This window comes from Python bivittatus, unplaced genomic scaffold (genome assembly GCF_059951505.1).
Source record: "Python bivittatus isolate LINGU-HERP-01145 unplaced genomic scaffold, Pbiv_v1 ctg000850_np1212, whole genome shotgun sequence".
In the NCBI taxonomy this organism is placed as follows: domain Eukaryota; kingdom Metazoa; phylum Chordata; class Lepidosauria; order Squamata; family Pythonidae; genus Python; species Python bivittatus.
Genome location: NW_028277112.1, coordinates 65,804,120 through 65,830,520, shown reverse-complemented (window position 1 = coordinate 65,830,520; position 26,401 = coordinate 65,804,120). Strand labels below are relative to the sequence as shown.

The window sequence follows — 26,401 nt, the reverse complement described above, 5'->3', positions numbered from 1 at the left end:
TGCCGGTAGTTCAGTGTGAGAAATGAATGGCTATCTATCTAAAGAATCATAGCAGAGAAAGCACACAACAGCCTTACAGTCCTTTTGTAATAGAAGCTTGTTCTCAGATCTCCCAATTAAGCAGGAGAGAAAGAGCACCCTGACAGACAATGAGGATCTGTGCGGCAGCATCTGCTTCCCAGATTCACCCAATGTGAACATCCGTTTCTTTCTATCAGTCAGTTGCAAAACTCAGCCCATGGCCAACTGTGTTGGTGCACTTGCAAAGTAGATTCAGACAAAAGCTTTTCTGTGCATGGGTAAAATGCCATCAAATAATTCATAGGCAATTAATTTGACCTGAAATCGACAACCCAATTCCGTTCAAAGATTCAGATTCAGTCAGGAGACTAATTAAACTCACATCGTTGTGTATGGTGTCTTCAGCAGGCACTTTGTGTTTTAGCTGGTCTTGGTATTTTTTTATATTGTATTCATGTTTTATTTTTTAATCTTTGTTAGCAGCCCAGCGTTGCATTAGTGAGATGGGTGGCCATACAAATCAATATAAATAAATACATAAATATCAGATATTCAAGAATTACATAGCAATATAACCAAAGTGGTAGACATATATGTCCCCTAGGCATTGTTAGAAAGTAAAGATATTGGGAGTCTGAGATTCATTGCTTTGTTCAGAAATGTACCAACCTGCCTCCCAAAATACAAAGAGAAGCTAGACCAACAGAGAGCTAGAAAGGTTTTAATGTTAGATTCTGCACAATACCATCAATATAGGGTTGAGTGGAAAGGGACCTTGGAGATCATCTAACCCAACCCCTTGCCCTGTGCATCCAGGAATTCCCCACTATAGCAGTCGGCTCTTTCAGCCTGCTGTTTTGAGATGTGAAATGTTCGACCCAACAACCTGAAGAAAGCCTAGAAAATAGTCAACTGTCATACTTATGGCAATAAAGTCATCCAAGTGTTATCTTCTCCTCTAAGATAGAAGTTGTACAGAGATATTCACTGCCCATTTCTCACTTGCTTCTTTCCAAAACATTCTGCAGCTGCTCTTTGGAAGGGTGTTGTTTGCACTCAGCACAGTGAGTGAGTGAGTGTGTGTATGTATTAGTGCTTGAGCTATGTATTCCATGCCACACTAAAGCTCTTGCAATCAAACAGATCCACTGAAAGGTGGTTTTAGTGAGCTGTTTAGTCTCTCCTACCTAATAGATCTCCAGCTAGAAGGATTCTAATTTCATGTTTCAAGAAGCAGGCAGGAACTCGTCCCAGCTTGCCATTCTGCCACCTCCTCCTCCTCTTGTTTAGATATCATGCAGTTGGCTCTGCAATATCAGCATGGAAATGAAGTCTTCAGCCAATTATGAAACTACTGAGGCTTCTGGAAGTTGATCTGAAAACACTGAAATCTGGGGCTAAGATACAGCCTCATCATTACGTTTGGTGATTTTTAATGAGGCCTCTCCCAGCTCAAATGGCCTATTCACATTCTCCCCCAAATTTGCAGGCAAAGAAATTGATCCTTTTTTCTGAATTTCTCCTGGGGAACAAAAGATTCTTGGACAAATTTATCAAGGGCCCCTCAGTGGTAATACAGTAGTAAAAACTGTCTCATCTTGTCTTCCATCGAGACTTAACTGAGTATGGGAAGCCCGGAAAGCTGCAGACTGCAGGAGAGATAATTGTAGGATGAATGATAGGAGATGCACAATGTTGGGCCAGTTTGCAATTGAATAAATGTAAGAATACCAGACTCCGGCAATAAGGATTTCACTTCAATTCTTTCCTCAAAATTTTAACACAGATTGTCTTTAATCAAACTGATATAAGCACTAGAAGAAACAAAGTACAGAATAATCTCTCTGCCGAACACTGCTCACAACTTTTTACAGATAGAGAAGGAAATGGGAGTGTACAGAACAGCTTTTGTGTTTAACAGGCTTGGTTTAAATACCCCCAAGAGCTTGGCATCCTGTACTTGCCTATTCAACTACATTATGCACCTTCTGCGTGTTTCAGAAGCTCCAGTGACTGAACGCCATGCCCTGCTCCAGATTTGAATTCTGGGATGGTCCCTGGTCTGGCTTTGAAAGGTGCCAGTAGTGCCAACCTTTCCTGGGACTTCTCCCAGGAAAAAGCTGGTGCCCATACACATATACCATTAATAGACATGTGGCCTCCTTATCACAGCTTTAAGACAACCAGTCTGGGAACAGTGGTGTTACATGCTCCTTGAAAACAGTTGATAAACCTCATAGCCTCTTAATCTCCAGCCAAAATAGAATTGTTCAGCAACACTAGAGAAGTGTAGAAAGGGCATTCACTATTATTTCACCCTGAACATGCATTTGATAGGTAATGCTTCAGTTCTGGTTCCTTCTTTGGGATTTTACCCAGCCTATCCGCACCCAGCTGACCTTGTCAGTGTTTGGAAGCTAGCAGGGTTAGCCCTGGTTCAGTCTTTCCAAGGTAGGCCAAGTCAAGGAACAGACACAGCAAAGAATCCAAGAATGCTCTTTGTTGTAGTCAGGTGGAATATCAAAACCTTAAAAGCCTGTCCAAGTTTCTCTTGGTCCCATCTTATAATGAACAAAATCAAGGCAGGATTGTTTTGAATTTCCTTCTCATACTTCCCTCTATCTCAAGATTGGGAAGTCTCTTTTCAAAATCCCTCCTTAATGGCTCACTCATATCTTCCCAAGGCCAGTTCTAAATTCCTTTACTGGCATGAGAGCATCAAAGAATACCAGAGGTGTAAGTAAGATACGGAAGTTGAAAAACAGCCCAGAAGAACGCAAGGATAAACTATACCTACTGTTGCCAAGAAAAACTGCATGGGCAGGATGCTCAACTCCCAAAGGTATCTTTACCTTTCTGCCATCCCTAAGAGAATGTCATCAACCCTAAAGGCAGATATAAAGCTGTGTTTGAAAGAGCAATCACTCCATGGTTCCGGCAACAGATGTCTCATGGTTAACCTGTGTAATGTTTGGACGTAGCATGTGGGAGAGTGTCAGCAATAAAATTAGAGAAAAAACACAGACAACAATCTAATCACCATGTGGGAGAAAGCTCTGGTTTGAACAGGTCTCTGTTCAATGTCCTTTAGCTTGGGTCTTTGTTTTGAAAGCATCGCCTGTTATACAGCCCAACTGATTGCCAAATATTCTTGAACATATTCTTTCCAAATGCTTGGGTGACTTTTTTGCTTGTGTACTGATCTCTTACTTGCTCAAAGGCTGCCTTCGCTGGTGCTGTTTCTCACTGATAGATAAGCTACTTTGGCTATTGAATTAGGTGGGTACTTTTCAGTGATACTGTGTATATGTAGGGAAAAAATAGCTTTATTCTTATTAAGTGGCCTTGAGTGCATGCTTTGGTTGAAAGGCAGAGCATGTTAAAGTTCATCACAAAATAAAGCTCCAATCAGAACACAACAGGCTAGATGCCTCATGAAATAATAAGTCAAAAAAATATACTGGTTATAATTTCACAGCAAAAGCAAACAGCCCATAGGCTTGGTGTCCAAACAGGAAGATCAGGTGTCATCTTCCCAGCTACTGATATTGAGTGATTTCCATGTCATTGAACCATGCAGTACGTCAGGGCTGCAGCCAACAGGCAATGTGATTTCAGTGTCACAAATGACAAGTTCAGCCTTGCTTTCTTTCCCATCTGTTGGGACTACATCAGGAGGGGAATGACTGGAAAGGTCTAGGGCAAGTCCCCAAAATCAGTTCAGCCTGCTGGATTTTTCTACTTTGATTTGCATAGGTTTCCCACTGCCTGGTGGTTTGATTTTCTGCTGTCACCGAGAAACCTAGAAATAAGGATGTTGGTACAGTTGCTCTGTGTCCCGAAATTCCATTCAGTATAAAATGCCTTGGAGATATGTCATGAGTTTCCTGTGCTCAGTAACAGCATCTTTGGTTAGGCATACTAATGGTTATGTTCATATGATTTATATCTTTAGCCATCATGTTTCTCTTCATCTTCTAAATGGGCCCTTATTGGTGTGATGAACTTTCATTGTAAACAAATATATTTTATTGATGAAATAAAACAATATTCTAAAGGGAGGGGGGTTAATTACTAAAATCAGCTCAGAGTTATTAAAATACCAGAGTGGCAGTACACAACTAAAACAAATTGTCATCACAAGCCTTACAAATGATACATACTTCGTTTGACTGTACAATAACAGATAGAAGCTAATCTGTCAGGACTGGTTCCATAAAATACATGAACTCTATTGTAGAATGCATTTTTATTTATTTCAGTAATCTCACTGGATTGGTATTCTTTCAATAATCTCATTGATATGGTGTGCCTCAAAAAGAGCCCCAAATGAAACCATGGATACCATTGCATTTCATTGAAGGACTCTGTCTTTCACACTTACCCTTGTTCCAAATGGTAAAAGGACAGAACCAGGATTTCTATTAAAGAATATCAGTCGTTAGAAATGATGATGTGTTTTAGATCTCATATGATCTAAAGCAGCCATTGGCAGCACTGGCAGGAGGATTATGGGAGCTGTAGTCTCACAGGTTTGGAGAACACCTAGTGAATAAAGGTTATCTTAGAGGCATTGCCACTATTCCTTCAGTGGAGTCCGTCTTGGTTCATGATGACTCGCTGAGTGAAAATGTGGCAAACCACCCCATTTACTTCAATGGGATTTTAGAAAATAATGTCTTAGTGAACTGAACTCTGTGATACAGACTTGAATATTGTCTTTTCTCCTTCCTTAATGACAGCTCTTTTTTGGGTAAGGTCATGACTAGCATTTTTAAACTATCCTCCATTCAGCCAACTTCTCTAATTAGTTTCCAAAGCAACAACTGGGTTTTGTTTCCAATACATTATGTCCTGGATTGGGGGAGGGGAGAGGGAGAGACAGAGACAGAGACAGAGAGATCTGCATTGACCCTGCATTGCAGAATTTGTTCTCTTTTGGAAACATTCTAGAAAGAGTGTATTCACCTCTTCCTGAAAGAGATTCAGGGTATATAATATTTATGGAGAAAGAGAACAGACATTTTATCCCACAATCATTTGCCATTGTGTTCCTGTTCTTCTAAAACTTTCCACTTTCATAAACTTCCGCACAAATGTCCAATTAGTAGTTTTAAACTTGTTATTAAACTCTGGCTGTTTGCTAGAGCCAAAAAGGAACTTGCCGGGAACTTAAAGGAGCTGTGTGGTAGCATACACGGTGAACTCAGAAGACTACCTTCTTCCAGAAGAAGAGGGAACAACTATTTCTGGGTTGATTTCAGATGTGATACCATAGCCCATCCCAGGTTTGAAGCCTGAGATTGAAGGGTTGTGACTCCTGGACAGGCTTAAACTATTCTTAGAAGAATTACACTCAGAGGATGTTAGATAGCAGCTCTTAACAGCAGTCTGATGCAACATTGATCTAGAACAGTTGTCATTTTTACTATTTCAGTGGAATATATTGGCTGGTTCCATAAAATGCCTCTCTGTTATAGATGGTGTCTTCATTGCCATAACCCTTCTGGATTGGTATTCCTTCTAGTGTATGCATTACAGTTTTGGGGACCACTTTGCTCATCTGCCTTCGTTGGCTGATGGAACTCCAAAGTACTTAGAAGGATATCTTGCTCCATAAAATATCATCTAAAATGGGTAGAAGAGTTGTGGCTTTTGAGTTTTCTATGTGTACAATATAAAAATCATTGATTGGGTACAAATTTATCCTCTACCACAAGATGGCAATTTAATCTTGAATAGCTGCCTTTCTATGGCTAAAGTTATATGTAGATAGATATATATTTCTTCTGTTGTTGCCTGACGTTACTTGGCTGACATTATTAATGTTGTCTGGCTTATTGCAATGTTGCAAGAAACTTGGCCTCACTGCTAAGGATTGCATTATGGGAATTTGTGACCATTTTCCCCAATAAGATAATAATAAGCTATTGTAACCATATAAATATATTAAATAGTAATAAATAACATAAAACAAATGTGAAAATAGGATAGAAAAGATAATGAGTTAAAGAGATCTGTATGGTCTTTAACCAGAAATTCTCAATTAAGCAATACATATTCCTATCTTTCTCATCAGTGCTCTTACACACTTAGTCATTATATAGTGATACATACTGGGGAAGGGAGAGTAAGTCTTGACTCCCAGTGACTAATGGACAAGTCCATGCAGTTTTGTTAGTAAAACTGTAGTTTTGGAAGTGGTTTACCATTGCCTTCTTCATATGGCTGAGAAAGAGTAACTAGCCCAAAGTCATATAACTGGCTAAGGAAAAGTGTCCTCACTTCCAGCCTAGCACCTTAACCACTAGACCAAGTTGGCTCTACGTACATGCATTATCTCACTTTTAAATATTCTTGTAAAGCAGGGAAAGGCAGAAGGTGGACTGTACACTCCAAAGCTCTTTGAGAGTTTTGTATTAAAAGGAATCTTTGATTAATAGGAGATAATTGACTCCAGGATGTTCCTGCCTATTTGTACAGGGGTTTAACAAAACCACAAGTGGATGCCATCTATCCACGCCCTAAGACCAGGCAAAGAAAGCACATAGAAGTAAGATCTGAACCAAAGGATATCCAGCTGATAAACATTAACTTGCAAGTAGTTTGCATGAGAGAAGCACTGTATAATAATCCCATGAGCTTTTCCAAGAGATGTGTTGCTCCTGCCAAGGGAACAGTGGAGCACCAAGCAGTAGCAAAGCACATGCTCTGTGTGCATGCAGTTCCCTGACCAAGGCTTAAATACTCCAAGTCAAAACAGAATTAGGTCGAAGTTGGGGGGGAAAAACCCTTTTCTGCATGAGACCCTGAAGAGGTTTTTCTAGTCAGTAAGACTGAATTAATAGACATATAGCCAGACCCAATCTCAGGTGGCTTCCATGCTCTTCATTAATCCATGAATTTTCTCCAACATAGTATCCTCCTTGTGTGATGGATCTCACACACAGACACACACACACACACAGAATTTTCAGAAATTTTTGTGCAAATGTCATGCTGGCTGAGAATTTATGAAAGTTGAAGTTCAACACATATGGATGGTACCAGATTAGGGAAGGCTGATATAAAGACTGCAGTTCAGTCCCCATGCTTTCTAGCTATAATGCTCTTTAACCCAAGATCATTCTTAGAAAAGATTTGTCCCCCCTGCCTCTGCCCCAGTCCCTCCCCTATACCCATATTTTAAACATCTTAAACAGAATTTGAAGCTTGTTATCTGCGTTGTAAAATAGTTACAAAGGTACTTATAAGATATCTGCACTGTCTTGATGAAGAGACATGTCTAATAAAATTTAAAAAAATAAATTTTAATAAATTAATAACAATTTCACCCATCTTTTGGCTTTCTGAATTAAGAAAAAACACACATATTTAGGCTGCAATGCTGTATGCACTTATCTGAGAGTATTAACTCAAAAGGACTCTCTTCTAGTACATGACTCTATAATTGTACTGTTATTTCTAATAAATAATGTCCTTTAATCGTATTTTGGATGTGGCTTTTCTAAGTAATTTAAACATGAGTATTTGGAGGGAATCTTATCCAGCCATATAAATTGGAGAGCTCCTGGTTTGAGGAAGAGGAGGAGGAGGATAGTCGCTGGGAGTTGGGCAGAAAACTGAATAAATTTAATATATAAATTTTAAAAAAATCTTTTTCCCCACCATAGGTAAATGGAAGATTTAGAAACACGCAAAGCACGCAGGGTAGAGCAGGTGGTAGCAAAATGGCTGCGTCGATCACGGGATCATTCAGGCAGGTATGTATTTTAACGTAATGTATTATTAGATGGAACAGCAGAGTGCTTCCATTGTGTGTGAGATGTCATTAAGTAGCTTCTTAGTTGCATAATCTAAAGATTTACTTGGATTTGGTCTTGCCACCCAAAACTCAGCGGACAGTTTTGCAGTGAAGAAGGCTTATGTTGCTTAGGCTGGTCCTTCTCATCTCTCCCAGGTCAAGTAAAGCAGCAAATTTTTGGACTGTTACTATGTCCTCTGTATATGATTACTCCTGGAGGTAGTCCCAAGACTACAACTATTGTGGAATATCACTATGCTCTCTCTAGGCTGAGGTTCAGAGAAAATGTATCAGTTTTGGCATTGGCTTCTGGTCCCAGGTCAGAGTCTTGGCCCTTAGCTACAGATGTAGGGTGGGATGTCAGTATTACAATAATTAAAGCCAAAGGAGTAAAATAAAACAGAAATAAATGATATTTGTAGTATTGTTTCACAGCAATCTGCTGTGAAATGGCAAAGCAAAGCTGTACACTGATTTAAGCTGGAGGGGAGGGGGAAATTTAGAGTTAGGATGATTGACATCCTCGCTAACCAACTATTGTGGCAAATTTATTAGGCAGGGCTTGAGCATCCATCATGGAGAGTTCCTGACCCCCATTTTGCAGCTACATTTTTATTCATTTATTTGTTTTCTGGCAGCAAGAACTGAAAAGGGCAGGGTGGTGAAGTGATTGCATCTTCAGAGGGGACAGGATAGAATTTGGGGCTGCATTTCCCCACCTTTTTGTTTTTAGCCAAGCGGGTCCAGGGTTTGTAGAGGCTGAATATGCCGATTTGATTTGATTTGATTTGATTTGATTTGATTTGATTTGATTTGATTTGATTTGATTTGATTTGATTTGATTGATTTGATTTGATTTGATTTGATTTGATTTGATTTGACTGAATGTCAGTGGAAAACTCTGCCATTGTCAAAAGATTAATGGGCGATCTTGAGAAGGGGCCAGGTGGGGGAGCTGTAAAAGAAAAGCTTGCAGGCCACCAGTAGCTTGCTCTTGCTGTTGAGTTTCTTCTGACAAAGCCCCATTTGGACAATATGCACTGGAGGCAGTGTGAAAATTGCCAGATTCTCCCATCAAGATTTGCTTTCCAGGTCATATTTCTATTCAAAACCCAGTCATGAGTCTCTGTGTATCAGTCTTTCCTTCCCAGCTTCTCCAGATGTTGGGGAGGTTGCAATTGCCATTCTTGCAGCTTTTGTTAATATCTGCCTGCCCTCCACCATGTCTTAAAAGTGGTCTATGGGTCACGTCGCTTAGCAAGTATGGGAAAGTCAGGTGGCAGGATGACATTTTCTCTGTAGAGGAAACTCACACATGCATCATGTGTCCCGCATGTCACAACTTACTCACACATCACAGTGCACATAAAAAGGGGCAGGGTTTTGACTGCAGGGTTGTGACCGCCATCTCAACTTTTTTTGACCCCGCTTTGGGCACCCCTGTCGCATGGAACAGGTTAGAACACTTTTTTTCATGTCTGGCCAATGTTCTTAGTTCATTCAGGGTGGAACAAAACTTTCGCATGGAAGAAATAGCTCGGTTTTAGACTTACCACTCTGGCAACCTGCGAGAACTGAGTGTCACCCTGTGGTCTGGAATGCACCTACTTTAATGATCTTTTGCCAGATGCGCATTGCAGGGAATGACAGTAGGCTACTGTAAACAGTAAGGCAAGCTGCGCGAGTGGGACGCTGATGCACCATTATCCATCTTTTTCTGTGAGAAATCCTCAGTAAGCTTCCAAGGAACCTGAGGTCACGTTTCTCGGGATTACAGTTTGAAAACACCACTTGATCATGCTCGCTGAAACATAAAATACTCAAATGTTGTTCCAAACTTTGAAAAACTTGGTGCTTAGGGAATATGATTGAAAATCATTCACAAATATTTGCCCTGCTTGTTGCACTGCAGAACAATCCTGTTAGAAATAAAATACCTTAAATTTGCCCTAATATAAATTTTGCTACTTTTCTGTTGGCCAATATGAATCCTTTGCTTTTCTGTGACTTTGGACATCTTTTCCCATGGCTTTTCAGTACTGATTTCACGAAGGCAGCACTGCTTCCATCCTGGCGTATGTGTATGTGTGTAAATATGTGTATCTGTGTGTGTGTGTATTTGCCTATACACCTATATATATATGTATTGCCTATATATGTGTGGTTATTAATTGCCTATATTGCCTATATATAGGCAAATAGACACATATATGGATATATATGCATATATATAGGCATATATATGGCATATACGTGTGTGTGTGTGTGTGTGTGTGATATATATGATAGAATGCAAGGTCACTAAGCTGGACCTACAAGGTACTGAACTATCTATGGCTGTAATGGGCTAAGTTTGGGAAATGCTATCTTCATCAAGCCTGTTCATGTTCAGTTATGTGCACGTGGATTTTCCACTTGGTTAGGAACTCCAGTTGTGTAGTTATTGCACTCACATAGTGACCTTATGCACACAGAGCTGTGCATAAGCACAACCTCTTTGCTGAACGTATGGCTAAACTGTAAGGTTCAAATGCGTCCTCCATGTTTAAATGTGCATGCTTACATTTATGTATTCATTAGATTCATAGGGCTGCCCAATTCATCTAGCCACTCTGTCTGACTTACAATTTGCCAAAACATGAAAGCAAGGAAATAGAAATGGAATGCAATACTATATAATATAATAAACATTCAGAGCAGAGAAAAAGAACAATAGAATAACAATAGAATAATGGAGTAACAGAAACAACAATAAGAACAGAATTAACTGAGGCCAACCCACACATACTTCAGTCAAGGTCTCTCTCTGTATACAACAAAGATTAAGCATCAGTATTACTTTTCAGCTTTATGGGTATATTTTCTGGATTTGCCCAGTACTATTTAAAATATTTATCAGATTGTTACTTTCCATTTTATGCATTTGGAAATAAAGACTCCGGCCACTGTATACGTCAGAGCCTCTTCCCTGTTTACTGGTTTATGTTTTGTTTTCATTAGTAATGTAGATATGCACTGATGTAAAATTATCTCAGAAGCAAATGCTGAGATTTCAGGAAATTGGAAGCATTGGATATCCCTTTTAACTGGCTTTTCTCCCCCTAAATTTGCAGAGGGAGAGCATCAGTGAGTGATGGACCATCAGATGGCAATAGGCAGCCTGCCACTGTCAAACTCACAGTGGAAGTTCAAAAAGATGTGCTACTTGGACATTACGGCATTGAAGTTTCTCATAACCTTCCTCTTTTGATCACGTCAGTTGCTGCAGGTAGAAAACAGTTTTCCCTTCTCATTTTTCCTGATGCTGACCACTGTAATATCTGAGTAAGATTGCAGTCTGGTGGGATACAAAGCTGTGGTTTTGAAAAGAAAGATGCCTTGAAAATCTGCTGATCACTGAAATATGTTATTGCCTTGGTCCCAAGCTGTATACAGCCAGGCAGAGAAAACTGGATCAGTCCAGGCTCCAGGGCTTTTGAGAGAATAGGGGCTTGGGCACAATGCTTTCAGTGGGGCATCTCACCTTTTCACTACTGTCACTTGATGACTTGCTTTCAACACAGACCTCACAGACACTTTCAGGGAATAAGTTTCTTTGTTACTCAAACCTTTTCAGTCTACAACTAAAACACAGCTAGGACTGACCCGGCTCTTTGGAGAATTGCAGTCCACAGGAGACTATGGAATGGGCTGTTTACTTGTTTATGTGACTGCGGAGTTCATAGAGAACTAATGATCAATTAAAACTTGAAATTCTTGGCCAGGGCCTAAGCACAAAGGTACATCAGCCATACAGAGTTCATCTGTTGGCCAAAAAAGAATTACCTCATCCTGCTCTCTCAGGAATCTTCTACATATCCTGCTTGCTCCAGCCCAAAGACAGCCCACTAACATTTGTTGAGAACATGAATGCCTGATGTCATCCTCAACCTGCCCCTGGTCCATCATGAAGGCAACCTCCATCCATATTTTATTGCTCTGCTGCAAAAGGGGTATTTACCCACTTCTACCAGCACAAGCCATGCCAAGCGAAAAACTGTAGCAAATCGTTCCAAGGCGAGTCTGTTGTGGGCTGGCTCCACCCATGGTCGCTGGCCACTGATAGTGAAGAACATTCACCTTTTGGCAGCAGGAGAATCAGGGCTCTCCCACTGTGCCAAAAAGCCATCTCTCCCATCTCCCATAGGTGGCAGGAAACCTGGGGAAAGAAGAAAGGGAAATGGGTTTTTTGGGTACCCACTCTTCTGACTCCAAAAAGACCCATTGCCCCCCATGATGGGAGAAAGGAGGGAAATAGATTTTTGGTCTTCAGTTTCTGTGGGAACCCAGAAAGACAGCAAGGAAGCCCTTCCCTTCCCTTCCCTTCCCTTCCCTTCCCTTCCCTTCCCTTCCCTTCCCTTCCCTTCCCTTCCCTTCCCTTCCCTTCCCTTCCCTTCCCTTCCCTTCCCTTCCCTTCCCTTCCCTTCCCTTCCCTTCCCTTCCCCTCCCCTCCCCTCCCCTCCCCTCCCCTCCCCTCCCAGAACCAAAGGCACATGAGTCATCTCAGCAGTCCACCAGTCCACTGCTGAAATATCTCAAGTCGGGGGGGGGGGGCATGTCCAGAGGCTTCATAATCTCCCCCGCTGTATGTCAGAAGCTGCTTTCCCATGGGGTCGTTGGGAGTAGAGCAGTGGCTCTGCTGTCAGCAAAACCAGGGAAGGCCATCCAGAGCTTCCTCAGAATGCTGCCCACGAGGAAGCTGATGCCAGCAGCCCCGCTGTGAAAGTGTCCGTGGTGAAGCTGTCCACGAGGCATTTCTGCAGTTTTAGCAGTACCGCCTCTTCCTCTGTGGGAAGGGAAGCAGAGGAAGGGGCTCTTCAACCACCCCTCCTTGAGGAGGAGTGGACATCCTTTTAGATACCGGGAGAAACAATGACACCCCAAAGCCCAACTTCCCCTCCTTTTTTCCTCCCATTTCTCCTCTCACCAATGGGTGGCAGGATTAGAGGGGTAGGATGGCTCCTCTGGTGCTGTTCTCCTGGGATGGAAGACTTTGATTCATATTTCCAAATGGTAAGCAATGCCAGGCCATCTTGTATGGCTCCCGTTTTTTTACATACACATATGCACGAACACATACTTGTTTGTTTGTTTGTTTGTTTGTTTGTTTGTTTGTTTGTTTTAGGGCGATGCTGTAAACTGGAAATCTCAAGTATCTCACTAACAAGGTCTGATCTTTTGCAGGCAGCACTGCTGACGGGAAACTTCTGCCAGGGGATCGCATCCTTGCAATAAACAACGATGCAGCGGAAGACATTGCTGGTGAACAAGCAGCTGCTTTTTTAAGGTGCAATATGGAAGCCTGCCCTGGGGCAAAAGTTATGGCTAAGCTTCACTCAGCCGCTGACTTTCATGCCAGGGATGCATGCTAGTTGTGGGAGCTTCACTCTCTCCCCTCTCTTCAGCTGAGCGCTCAGCCAAATCACACACTATTTTGAAGCTTCATGCCACATCGCAATCATTTTGTGTGTTTCTGTAATGATATGTGGGAATGGCCATGGGAGACGGGAGGGAGAGCCGCAGACTGGACAACCAGCGTGTAAAAGATGTCTCAGCCCACAGAAGGAGGGAGGGCGTGGGAAATATTTCGGAAGGGACCCTCCCTAGTTTTCTGGAGAGTAAAAGGAAAGGAGGGGAGAAATACTTTTAGTTTTGCAAGATTCTTACAACAAAGATAGGACTCCTGCTGGTGCTTCTTGTCTGGACTACCTCGCAGGGCTAATGGTTTCACAGGAAGTAATGGTATTCAAGAGAAACAAGTTTAAAGCATGCTGACCTGACAGAAATAATTTGGCAGTTCTTTGGATTCTGGCCTATCTTTAAATATACAGAATGACAGTTTGAAAATAGGAACATTCATTCTTCCTTGTGGTGTTTGGCAGTTGTGTGTGTATTTGTTTATGTAGCATATCATCAGGGTGCATAGCACTTCACAGAGAATAACAAGACAGGTTTCCCACACTTGGTTTGCAGTCTCAGCTTTGGCCCAGGTGAGATAACAGAAGAAGCCAAAATGGTGCAAGCCAAGAAGCACTAACGAAGTTGGTTAAGCTGCATGTGAATCAAGACTTAATCACAGGCTGAGTTATAATAAATTAGGAGGTGGAAGGACATTAGTGCCAAATGCTTCACTGAAAAAGTACATTTTGAGAAGCCATTTAGGGGCATCCTGCAAGTGTCTGGGAGGCAGTTTCAAGCATAAGGGAGAGGAGGGGAGAAAGGATGAAGTTGTTTGAAAGAGTAGGAGAACTTTGGATGGCGGTATTAAAAGAGAACTTTACTCTCATAAGCTGGGGCATGTATGGTTGGTGGAAAGAGAAGGGCTGGCTGGTGGATTATGAAAGACACTGAAGGTCAGAACAAACAGCCTGTGCTAAATTCTGGAATGAACAGGAAGGAAAACATTATAGCAATTTAAGGAGCATCCTGTGACCAGAGCAATGAGAATAGGGCATGGTTTGGACATGTGAATAGAGCAATGTGAGATGATGGAAGATCAGAGAGGAAGAGATGAATTTAGGCAAGTTTAATTTAGGCAAGAGGTGATTATGAAGGTATTGGCCAGAGGGATTGCTGGAGGGATTTTTAAAATGTCAGTAAAAGGAAAGTGATGTAGCTTGACAATAGACTGAATATGGGGGCATCAGACGATTAAACCAAAACTACCAGAATATACAACAGGGTGAATGGTAAGATTGACACTGAATACAGAAAGCATGGGGAAGGAGATGGTGGCAAGATGTTTCCTCTTGCGCATATTATGTATGAGACTGATACTTGTTCTAGGCAAAATAGAGACTGGACTGAGGGAGACTGGGAATAAAGGGCAGAGTTGGAAGTCATCTGCCTTTAGAGCTGTTGAAAGTGATGTAGTTTGATGGCATTCAGAGCAATGTCTGCAAACAAAGCCATTTAGCTGAAAAATAGGTGTGTTCTCCTTGTTCCCCATCCCTTGTCTGCAAACCTCTATTGTTTTATTTTATTATATTGTCTTAACAGGGAATCGCAAGACACTCTCCAGTTTACAGTTCTGCGATGCACCTCGGTAAATTGCCTTCATGTACCACTGAATTTCTCCTTGGAGGGTAAGGGTTGGCCTCCTGAAGGGTGTGCACTTGAGATCACAAATACGAAGCTCCAGGAGGTAATCTTAGAGATACGATGGGTGAGAGATGTGCCCAGGTGAGGGAGCTCATTTATTAGGAGATCCTTGGGCAAGGACGGTAAGATGCCTGCCAATAAAAGTGAGGGCAACCCGTGCAAAGGGTGGTCATGTTGACATCACTGGACTGTTGTCACCCAGATGTAATGTGGTGCTAGTCTAGCACAGCAGACAGAGTATTGGCCCTGAACCCAAACTACGTATTATATGCAAATGTCCAGAGTGGGATGCTGTCAGGCTGCTTAGATAGAGGAAAATTGATTTTGGAGAACAGACAGAAATAAAAACGTACCTGGCATAAGATGGTGCTTAGCCACGAGCCTTCTAGGCATTATAGACCCACCCCAAATCACCCTCAAAATACGTTCGGAGTAAAATAAAGCCTCCTTGGAGTTGAGGTCAACTCCCAGTGGCTTCAAGTCTATGTAGTCTTCTTAGAGGAAGTTTTTTCAACTTCTCTGCCTAACCTACAGCTTTGGGATTTCCTTGTAATCCCCAATATAAGTGCTAATCAGGTCTGATCCTGCTTACCTTTTTGAGATCACCCAAGATCAGTTAGGTACTGCCACCCAGCTGGGTAACTGCTACTGTATTAAAAACCTAAAACTGAATCCAGTTCAGATTCTTGTAACAATACAATGTTGGTAGTGTAATGCATTGCAAACAATAACTTTGGGTACATCCAATTAATTTTTGTTCCTTCCAGCTGTTGTTCAATGCTGCTGCCCTATGCATAGTTATAAGCCCTGCTGATTTCAATGGCTTATAAGTGAACATGCTTAGATTGCACTGTAAATACGCTACATCTGCAAATTCTGAAAATATCTTTTTTGCTGCTATAACAGAACTTTTCCTCCCCGCCCCCCCGCCCCCAGTGGTCTACCACTGAAATACTAAGTAGGCCTGACCCTCTTAGCTTTCTAACCTAGACAAGGCTGGCTAGGTGTTGCCTCTCACAAATCCAAATATGTTTTTTGTCTGCACTTAAACCCATTTAGGGAGAATTGTTGGTGGGGGAGGGAGAATGTGAATTTGTAGTAGGTAAATGTAAGTAGGAAGACCAAATGCACTCCATCCCAACGTCCTCCTCCAGAAGCAATTTCCCCTCATTTAAACATGCCTTTAAGCTAACATTTACAGGCATTTGTATTCTATAATTTGAGGGCTCCTGTATAATGCTGCAGTCCCCATTCAAATAATCAATGACTTGAGTGCCTTCATACAAACATACAAAATTGCTATCTTACACCCTTGGACCATCCTGCCCAGTATTGTTCCCCAAGGATGGGCAACTGCACCTTCTTCGCTGCCATCAGACCATGTTGAGATCCCATCACCAAAATGCTCCGTGTGTTGGGTCAGCAAAGAGTTGCAAATTAAGGAGCAGAATAAGAATGCATGTATTTGATTTTTTAAAAAAACAATCCAGACATCCTACTATGGAGGAAGATACTAGAAATTCTGCTGCTGCCGTTTTCAGTGGCGCCATCACATCATCACCCTGCCCTTTTAGTCCTTGACAAGGAAAACAAATGTTGCCCTGTCTGCAGAAGGCTTGTTTGGTCCTGGTCTGTCCCAACAGTCACACTTCTCCAGGGCTTCCAACCTGCCATGAGACACTGCACCAAATCTTGCCCTTACATGCAGATTTATCTGTGGGCAATAAAATACAAACCTCTTCTGCTCTGAAATTCTTGGTAAATTAACAGTGGTAAAATAAAACCTATTTGCTATTCACTCCAGTGGGTTGTATGGTGTTGATGGGAGTTTTGAATCATTTGGGCCATATGTGAAACCAGCCATTTGGAACTAAACCTGGTCCTCTCTGCATTTGAACTATTCTGCACTTATTTCTTGGCCCTGCTAATGCTGGGACTGCATTGTCCTGGACACCTCCCTTTCTCTCCTGATTTTTAATATTTTTAATTGTAATTAAAAATTTACCACCAGCCCTAATGCAGGAAGTGCATGCATTAAGGCATGATAGAAATTTAGAAGACATTGAGAATTGGCATTGCAATATGTTCATCAATATGTGTGGTGGGATACATCAAAAGTTCAGTTTGTTTCCAGATACTCCTGTTGCAGGAAGCTGAAGCTTGCTTCTGTATTCAGCTCGCTCCACTAACGAAAAACTCGGCTAAGATATTGCATCTTCTCTTTGGGAGAAAAAAACTTTTAAGAGGATGGGTTGTAGCTTATGGGTTTGTTTAGTTTAGAGATGGTGAAAACCATTGCAGTGAATAGACATGGGAGAAGCTGATAAATGCACAGGGTTGACAGTAATTAGAGATTTTTTTCCCCAACTAAGACAGTGCAAGAATTCAGGGTCTGGTGATGTGTTGAACAGTGGAAGATGATATGCATCTTCACTCAACACATAGTTACAAAAAACAGATTACACCGACTTGTCTTCACTCGTCGTACAGTGCAAGATTGACTACTACAAGGTGGTGTTGATGGCCACTAAATAAGTGTCACTGTGATAGCTATTAGTCATGACAGTTAAGAGATTCCACCTTTAGAAGCAGTATCCTTCCATGTACCAGTTGTTGTAAACAGGCCTTCCAACTCCTACTGCCTTCCAGATGTTTTATGCCACAGCTACCACAATTCTCAGCCATCCCGCTCATTCATTTCAAGTTGGGAGTGATGAGAATTACATGGAGGGCACCAAGTTGAGAAGAGCTGCTCCAAAGATTGAATGCGAACTGGCTTTTGTTCTGCTGTTTGGAATGAAACTCATCAGCCCTGAGGGTGAGGTTATAGGAGTTGTGGTCCTGGGCATCTGGAAATAATCTGTTAGGAAAGGCTGCTCCAAGAATTCAAATTGTACTGTTATGCAGTACTGCAACAGGCATTGCAATCTAACAAATCTGCCATGTTGGTTGGGGTAAAGGGAATTGTAACTTGGAAGGCCACAAGTTAAGAAGGGTGGTTGTGAAGAAACAAAAATCATGACCCTCCTTTTCATACTCCAGTTTGGGAACTTCAGAAGGATTAGACTGGCTGCTCTAAAAAGAATGCAGAACTAGATTGGGCCAAATGTTGATGGGCAGAGGCCACTCTTAACATATTTTGAGGGCTTGAAATCCACTTTTCTAAACCATACTGCCTATTTTAGGACTTATGCTCCAGTTTTCAAATGTCTGCCCCAAGAAGAGAGCAGGAAACCTTGCAGTTGGTTTCTGGCAATTATGGTAGGAATAAGTTCCAGGGGTTGCAAAAAAAGGGAAATCGTGGGGAGATGGCAGATTACCCACCTTTTGTACTTGATGGTCCCTTGCTCTGATCCAGCAAGCTTTTGATGGCCTTGTTCTTCTGGTGATTCCGTTTCAGTTTCTGTCATGAGAAGGCAATAAGTGTTCGCAGCATTTGTTACTGTGTTGTATAATAGTTTGCCAACCCAGTGCTGTTGTTTTTCAGGGTGGCCCTAAATCATCCTTTCTTACAGCGGAAAAAAGAGCCAGGCTAAAGACAAATCCCGTTAAAGTCCATTTTGCAGAAGAGGTTGTCATGAACGAACATAATCAGGTTTGTGCCAATGCGGTTGCCAAACCATACGCAATAGTTGGCTTTAAAATTTGACAGGTAGACCAAATTACATGCTAAGCTAACTGGGTTGGTTGAGAGTGACCATTAAACAACAGCAACTTGGCCTTTTCACAACTCTTATCCCCTGCAACTTAGAGATATTTGCATTTTGTCAGAAAGATTCATGTGTTTGGGGTCATTGGAACCAAGCAGGATGCAACTGAAAAATAAACAAAAATCTCTCATTCGTCGTTAGAAGAACAGGATATGTTAAAAGTGTATGTTTCATCCCCTGTTACAGTAAGAGTGCTGAAGTCAAACAGTCCTTGGTATTCTTGGAAAAAGAAAATGGAATATTAATGACAATGTTACCAGGGGCATCTGCAGTGGGAGGGGGAATCAAAAAAGTCAAAATGGTAGCCGTGATCATGCAATTGAAGCTCCACCTTTTTTTTTTCTTACACGAAGGCTTCAGTGGTGCAATCACAGTGGCCATCTTGACATTTTTCAACCCCCCTTGCAAACACTCCTGAATATTTCTGTTTGTGGATGTATTTTTAATTGACTGATTGATTATAAAGACATTGTTTCTCCAGTTGGGGTATTAACAGACAATGCAAAGCAGTTGTTCTTGTACAGCAGGTATGGACAACCTGTATTCCTCCAAGCTTTGTTGGAACTATAGTTCAACCTCTCACTATTGGCTATGTTAGCTGCTGTTGCTGGGGATTCAGAAATAACTGAGAGGTTCAAGTTGCCCATTTCTGCACGGGGTACTAACAGAGCCCTGGTTTTTTTCCCATTCCTTTTCTGTTCATGAACTTACGAAGACTTTGCCACAGGTTATACTGGGCAGAGATGAATAAAACCTTCCATTTTGGTTTCACTCAGTTTCCCTTTTTTCAGCCATGTTGACCTCAGTTTGAAGATTTTTCTTTGAAACGTTCTCACAAATATTCCTATCCATTTTTGTGTGCATTTCTGCTAATACGCATGGGCATTTTCCCAGTATGCATATTTTATCTGCTGTTATCTTTAATGCAGTGCGTTTTTGTATATCCCGTCCACTGGCAGAATGCACGTTTTTCCGAAAGGTACACTTTTGTGTACATATGTAAATTCACAAGCTGTGATGGAAAGATACAAAGTTGGGTGAATATCCAAATGTAACTGCAGTTCCAGTTGCATGTTTTTTGGAAAATGTGAAATCAGTAGTTTCGCATTGTGATGCAAACCAAATTAATTGTTACCCCACTTCTAATCACACTGCTTGCCATCTGCCCTTTTTCTTCTGCTCAGTCAAGGATCATGAAGCCATGGGTATATACTAGGAGGCCTTGTTTTACATATAGGGATCGCTCTAAACCCAACCACTCTATCCATGAAGGAAGGTAGCCTTCCCAGGTAATTTTTAGTACATTTCCAAACTGCACAGCAACCTACGTAAAAGGGTCCATCGCAGTAGTAATTTTAAATGGAATATTACAACTGAATGAAGACTTTTTTTTTTTTTCTGGAAAAATCCCAGAAGTGCTTTCACAGTGTTGAAATAAGAACCTTTGGCCTGAGGGCATGAATTGTTGATGAGACAAAATGCTTTTAAACCTTACTTTTCCAGGGTAAGGCTTGTTTATCACCCTGTGGCAATCCTCTGTGTAGGTCATCTAAGGAATTTGGCTACGTAGATGAGATCTCCCCTCAATTCTGCTATGCTGCCTCATCATGGTGGCAGGGGGAGGAGAGGTGTTATTGGGAGGAATAAGCAAAGAACGCTGGGAGTGTAGGCCAAGAGTATGTAACCCCAGCAGGGTCACCCAAGGCTTGAAGGTCATCTCAGCTGCCCAGCTAAAGCAAGCAGGCACCTCTGTCAGGCAGCAGCGATATAGGAAAATGTTGAAGGTGGGTGATCTCTTTAGTGACAACGGCAAAGGGATTAATTCATAGTATGTGGGAGAAGGCAAAGATAAACCACTTACATATTTTACCAAGAAAGCCACATGGATAGACAAGATAAAGTGATTGATTATATAGTGCTGGATGATGGATCCCTTGGGTCAAATGGCACTCAATATGCTACTGAGGAAGAGCTGAGGGTTTGAGGGTGTTTATGACATGGCTAAAGCAAAACCCTTTGGAACATCCTGCCATGCAGGAAAAGGAAATCTAAAGATCTGAAGCTACAAAGACAAAATTACAGTGGGAACATGGAACATGCAAAGCATGAACATAGGAGAACTCAACACAGCGAAAGGAATTGAATCGATAACACATTGACATCTTAGACATCAGCCAATTGAAGTGGGCTGGAATTTCAGTCAGAAGATATTGAAGGGGATAGTTCTGCTTGTAAAGGAACCAGCAGTTCAGAAATATGACACAGACCAGCATTTGGTAGGATAGCAGTGAAGGCTTTGGTAAAAGATATTCAGATGCTGTGACGTGTCTATACCTACAAAGATTAGAATAATGCAGGCAATGTTTTTTCACATGATACTCTATGGAAGTGAAAGTTGGACTTCGAAGAAGCAGGATAAAAAGAGTACTGACTTTTTTGAAAGTTGGTGTTGGAGAAGACTCCCGAGAACACCAGATATAGCCCCCACCCCCAAAATAACAAGCCTTGTTTCACTGACCTATTCCTTTATTCCTTGCTTTTTGTTCTGATTAGATCTATCCAAAATCGAAGGGTAAGGTTATAGTGCCTTAAAATTTCATGACCAAATTTAAAAAAATAGAAGTCATGTTTGAGCCATTCAAGTGCCAGTGAGGAGGTCATTCCTAAATTGGGACTCCACCATTTAGGAGGCCAATCCCCTTATTCCTGGTACAAGTTAATTATTCATTGTGAAGGAATTTTTAAAAAAGAATCTCCTTGGAGATCTTAAAACAATGCAAGAAGATGTTGAGCTAAAGGAAAATCCTTTGGAATTACAAAGTTACCTCCTAACTCATATTTCACTAAGGCATATCTCTTCTTAGAAGTCTTTAAATCAATGGAACGTGAACAAATAACATTTCTCAGGGCTCTGGCCTCACTGACAAGCAAAACAGAGCATGACTGCAACCTAACATTTCAGAGCATGTTTGCAGACTTGAGGACTGACTGAATTAATTGAATTCTGCCCATATAGAACAGGAAAAGGTAATAAACTCTATTCTGGGTAAGGTAATAAACAGAGAATTATCCTTTTTACTATCTCCAAAGCATGTGGCAGTGCTTTAGCTTCCCCACAAGGAGGCTGCTTTATAGCACTAGAATTAAATTTCATCTTTTGATTTGTTTGACTTGTACAAGAGAGACAACAGGAAGGCAAGCAACAGGAAGGCTGATTCTTTACTTAACAGCATTTATTTCCTGCTCTGTAACTTCTGGCTGGCGTGCTCTATAAACAGTAAAATAAATGCTGAAAACTAAAAATACCACAGCACCTCAACATGGCAAAACTTTTGTGAAAATGTAAATGTTCCCAAACCTTGCTAAGCCTTGGAAAGCCACTAAGGGACTTGGAGAAAATCCTCAGAATTAAGCAGTTAAGTCCTTTCTGCGAAGGACTCCCTTTGTTCCTCAGTAAATCGACTGCTGTATATTTAAGATAGAATTGGAGAGCCAAATGCGTTAACTAGATGTTGCCTTTTGTGTTTTTCTAGGGAAGTTCTCTTCTGTGTATGCCCAATGTTCTCAAAGTCTATTTGGAAAACGGGCAGACTAAAGCGTTCAAGTTTGAAGCAAACACAACGGTCAAGGTACCTTGAAGTATAATGTAGTGATTAGGTGCTGGATTGGGAGCTCTCACTTGGTTATGGGGCTGGTCCTGTGAAGATTTCTCAAACCCACTTCTATGTTGCATGATGTGTTGTGGGGAGAAATTGAATAAAATGAGAAGAGACAGCCATGTAAGTCCCATTAAACTCAAAGCGGAAGGCCAGAAGACAAATACATTGCCACAGCATCTACAACAACTTCAATAACAAGAACAATGAAAAACATATTGTAAGCAGGTAAAGTAACAAATCTGGTGTATGATGGAAACTGCAGGAGCATCACAAACCAAACAACATATTTCAGCATTTTTGTTCACTCAAGTGTCTTAAAAATAGAATAAGAAAGAAATCAGGTAGCCAACTTGCCTCATCTCTGATGCTTCCTGTATGTATTTTTAAAGCTGATCAAATTTGCATGGGACATGATCCACATTTGACCAAATAGCAGATTTTATTGTAGCCTATGAGTAATACCCTTCAATGCAAATTTTGTGGCTACATGCCAGTGTATAGTAATCCATACTTAATTGCCAGAGAAATCAGTAGTGCAAATCTGAATCTTCCATATCTCTGTGCTGGATTGTATTCTATATTTATTTTGATTCTAACCCATATGGGTATTTCTTTTTTCAAATGATTGTCAGACTGCATTGCAGTCAACAAGATTTTGGGGTACATTGTCAGTACGCTACACTAGGCAAGGTTTTGTGCCAAGGAATTCTTGTGCATTTGAATGGCCTTCCCATCACAGGTCAGATCTGCTGTACCATTTGACGTGTGTAGAATTGTCTCTGTGAACAGTTAAGCCCTTCAGGGATATCACTGTGTGGACCTAGGCAATTTCTTTGTGGCACTGACATGTTGCTGAAATTGTGATTTTTTTCCCCCATAATTGGTAGGACATTATTCTCACTTTGAAAGAAAAGCTGTCCATTCAAAACATTGAACATTTTGCCTTGGTTTTGGAAGAACGGCATAATATGTTGAAGATGTATCTTCTGCATGAAGATGAACTCATTGAACGGGTCAGTTTCACTGCTTTAGGACATTTCTGTTGGTGGTGGGCAAAAAGAAAGGCAAATTAATGCACTTTTCCACAGGGATACTTCCCAGTGCAGGGGTTTAGAATAATTCATTTTGGCATGGTAGTATTTTTGTCTTCTGTGCCTAATAATCCATAGATTGGGAGTGTATGAACTCCAGGTACCAACTCCTATCACCTTTGCCAGCATGGCTAGTGATCACGGAAATGGGATTTATAAATCAGTCACATTAATACAGTGTTGTCCAAAGTTGGCCACTTTAAGATGAGTGGACTTCAACTCCCAGAATTCCCCAGCCAGCCATGCTGGCTAGGGAATTCTGGGAGTTGAAGTTCACTCATCTTAAAGTGGCCAAGTTTGGACAACACTGCATTAATAGAACCACAAGTGTCACGCCTCTCAAAATGGAAATATGTATTCCTTCAAAATATTGGCTTGTGGAAAACAGGCTCTGATTCAGAACACTGCACACTTGTAAACCTGTTTGTATAGCAGCAGCCTTATTGAAACAATGCCAGTTTCCATATGCTGGTCTATGACCTTAATAAAGATTTGATTTGATTTGAATACATTTCCCTGGCATCTATTTCCATGAACACTTTTCAATACAGTGTTAACAGCTATCACTTCGTTGTTCAAAGTAAAACTTTTAGGATTCTCTTAGAGTTTATATAATCTTATATAAGCTATAAATGCTTACTCAATGCCACTTTGCTTTTTCTTTATTTAAAGCATCATTGAAATGTACTGAAGTCATGCTTAAGTGGATTTAATATAAATTGTTTTCCCTGGTAAATCTTGAAATGAAAATAATACACTGATTGTCATACAAGATCTATTTCTTCACATCCTTTGCTCCAGGATAAGAAGCACTCATCTTGTTATAATAGTAGATATTGAATGATCGAGTGTTTGAAATGTTTAGACAGGATTTTCCTTCCTTTTGGTTTCCATGGTGAGATCCACATAGATTAGGTTTCCCCAAATATTTGGGTGATCCTAAATCCCCTCTACTATATTCTTTTTGGCATCTACTATTTGAACTTTAAAGCTGGACTGTGTTCTGAGCAGCTATCCATCATTTCACCATTTGATCTCAGATGCTCATTTGATCCTGTTGCTTTCCAAAATTAGGTACAGCCAAAATGTAAGTCAGAATGCTGTACCTAGGTAATCTTTATTTTGTTGCAAGAAAGAGGAATGGTGGCAATTGCACAAATTTGCAAATAATTTATTCTGAAATATATATTACTCTGCACAATTTATTCTGCTTCTACTATACCCGAGGATGGTCAAAAAGCTAGATGGGATTCTGAAGCCGCATTCCGCTGATCACTCAAAACTTTATATGGAAATTCCTCTGCCTTCTGGAATTTCTCTAGGAATTAACCAGACTTTTTCAAGCAGCTATACAGTATTTAATACCTTGTTTGTAAAAATATGTCAGCAGATATTCACTAGAAGCTGGATTCTGGATCCAAGGGCTTATGTTATAGCAGCAGTATAGTCTCAGTATCTATCTATCTATCTATCTATCTATCTATCTATCTATCTATCTATCTATCTATCTATCTATCTATCTATCTCTTCTTCGTTTCAGGTAGTTCAGAGGAAAGAGTCTCGTGATTATCGATGCCTCTTCAGAGTCTGCTTTATACCCAGGGATCCATTGCATCTCCTGCAGCAAGATCCAGTGGCCTTTGAGTATCTCTATTTGCAGGTGATGTGGGAATGCATAATGGGCCCTCTGACTTGGTTAGGTTTTAGCAACACTTGATACAAACCCAAGATGTATCACACTAGTTTATTCATCCACAACAACTTTGGTGCCTTCACATACTGTACAGCTGAATACCGATGAGTCTCTAGTCACTCTGACTCATAATATAGACCCAACACTAATGATGCTTTTCAAATGGTTCCAACACATTTTAAAGCCATTTGCTTGTGACTTGTGAACCCAAACTCACCATTCAAGATTTCATCTAGTTCAAAAAAATTGGCTTTAACTTTTACATGCATTTTATCATTACATGACCAACAGGAAAAAATAAAAGCCAAATTGTGTGCCCAAAAGAGATATAAATGCAGAAATAAGAACGGGATAAGGATGGGATACGAAACTAGGGCTGAAGACTGCATTTTGTATTTCTGTATTAATTATTGTTTATTCATATGTGTGTTTCAGTATAGTCTAAGGATAATTATTTTAGGCTTTCCATGAGTGCACATCTCTTTGGGAGAGTAAGAGGTGGTTTGACAAATTTAACAGGTCAGTGAGAAAAGCCAGGCATCCCTAGGGGCCTAACACCATCATTTAATGATTTAAAATTTGCATCTCAGGCTTAGAGAAAGCTAGTTTTCACTGGGGACAATCTATGCTGTGATTCTTGTTAAATGCTTTTCATTTCAATGTCCAGTTTCCTTTGGATTCCACTTCCACCCTATATTTTCAGTATCTTCCCTTGTTCTTAACTGAATAAAGTGGAAAACAGAAATAACCCGTAAGCATCAAATTGAAAAGTCTAAGAAAGAGAGACAAAAAGGGCAGTGGTGGGAAGTTTTCATCAGGATCAGCTAATCTTTTATCTCCATTTGAATGGATGCCATTTTAATCACTAACATTGGCCATTGGTTAATCTTGCTTCCAGCTCTCCACTCTGTCCTATCCTGAGGGTTCCTGGCTATGTCTAAAATGTATTCAAAAAGAAGAACAGTGTGATGAAATCACTCTAACATTTAAAATGCTACATATCAAATGCACTTTTCCACCATCACTTATCTGCCTAGATAGAACTAATTGCTGCCTTGTGTTGGGACTCCAACCTCAGAATCCCAGCAGCGTAACAAGGGCTGAGAATTTTGCTAAGTAGAGCCCCAGTGTGTCTGGAGGATGCTATGGAACTTCTACAGCCACCCGATTAAAATTTAGGTTAACGTTTCATACCTTGGCCGCTACTGGGTAAGCTTCCTTCATTTCAGTGGGATGGCAGAAGAGCACACATGCGTGCACGCATGCACACACGCACACACAGA

The 26,401-nt window shown here is 40.9% G+C and overlaps 1 protein-coding gene across 9 annotated transcripts in view; it reads left to right on the top strand.

Moving 5' to 3' along the window:
• Nucleotides 1-26,401, top strand: part of FRMPD1 (FERM and PDZ domain containing 1) — a 76,558-nt gene that overhangs the window by 25,956 nt on the left and 24,201 nt on the right. For 8 of the 9 annotated variants that reach the window (XM_025172815.2, XM_025172786.2, XM_025172811.2 and 5 more), the window contains exons 3-10: nt 7,695-7,784; nt 10,939-11,093; nt 13,049-13,151; nt 14,864-14,909; nt 18,453-18,560; nt 22,209-22,304; nt 23,222-23,347; nt 24,966-25,085. In XM_025172815.2, coding sequence (XP_025028583.1) covers nt 7,699-7,784; nt 10,939-11,093; nt 13,049-13,151; nt 14,864-14,909; nt 18,453-18,560; nt 22,209-22,304; nt 23,222-23,347; nt 24,966-25,085 — 840 coding nt within the window. In that variant the 5' untranslated portion in view covers nt 7,695-7,698. Of the gene's footprint in view, nt 1-7,694; nt 7,785-10,938; nt 11,094-13,048; nt 13,152-14,863; nt 14,950-18,452; nt 18,561-22,208; nt 22,305-23,221; nt 23,348-24,965; nt 25,086-26,401 lie in introns of those variants that run through there. The other variant, XM_007421558.3, reaches the window with a different exon arrangement.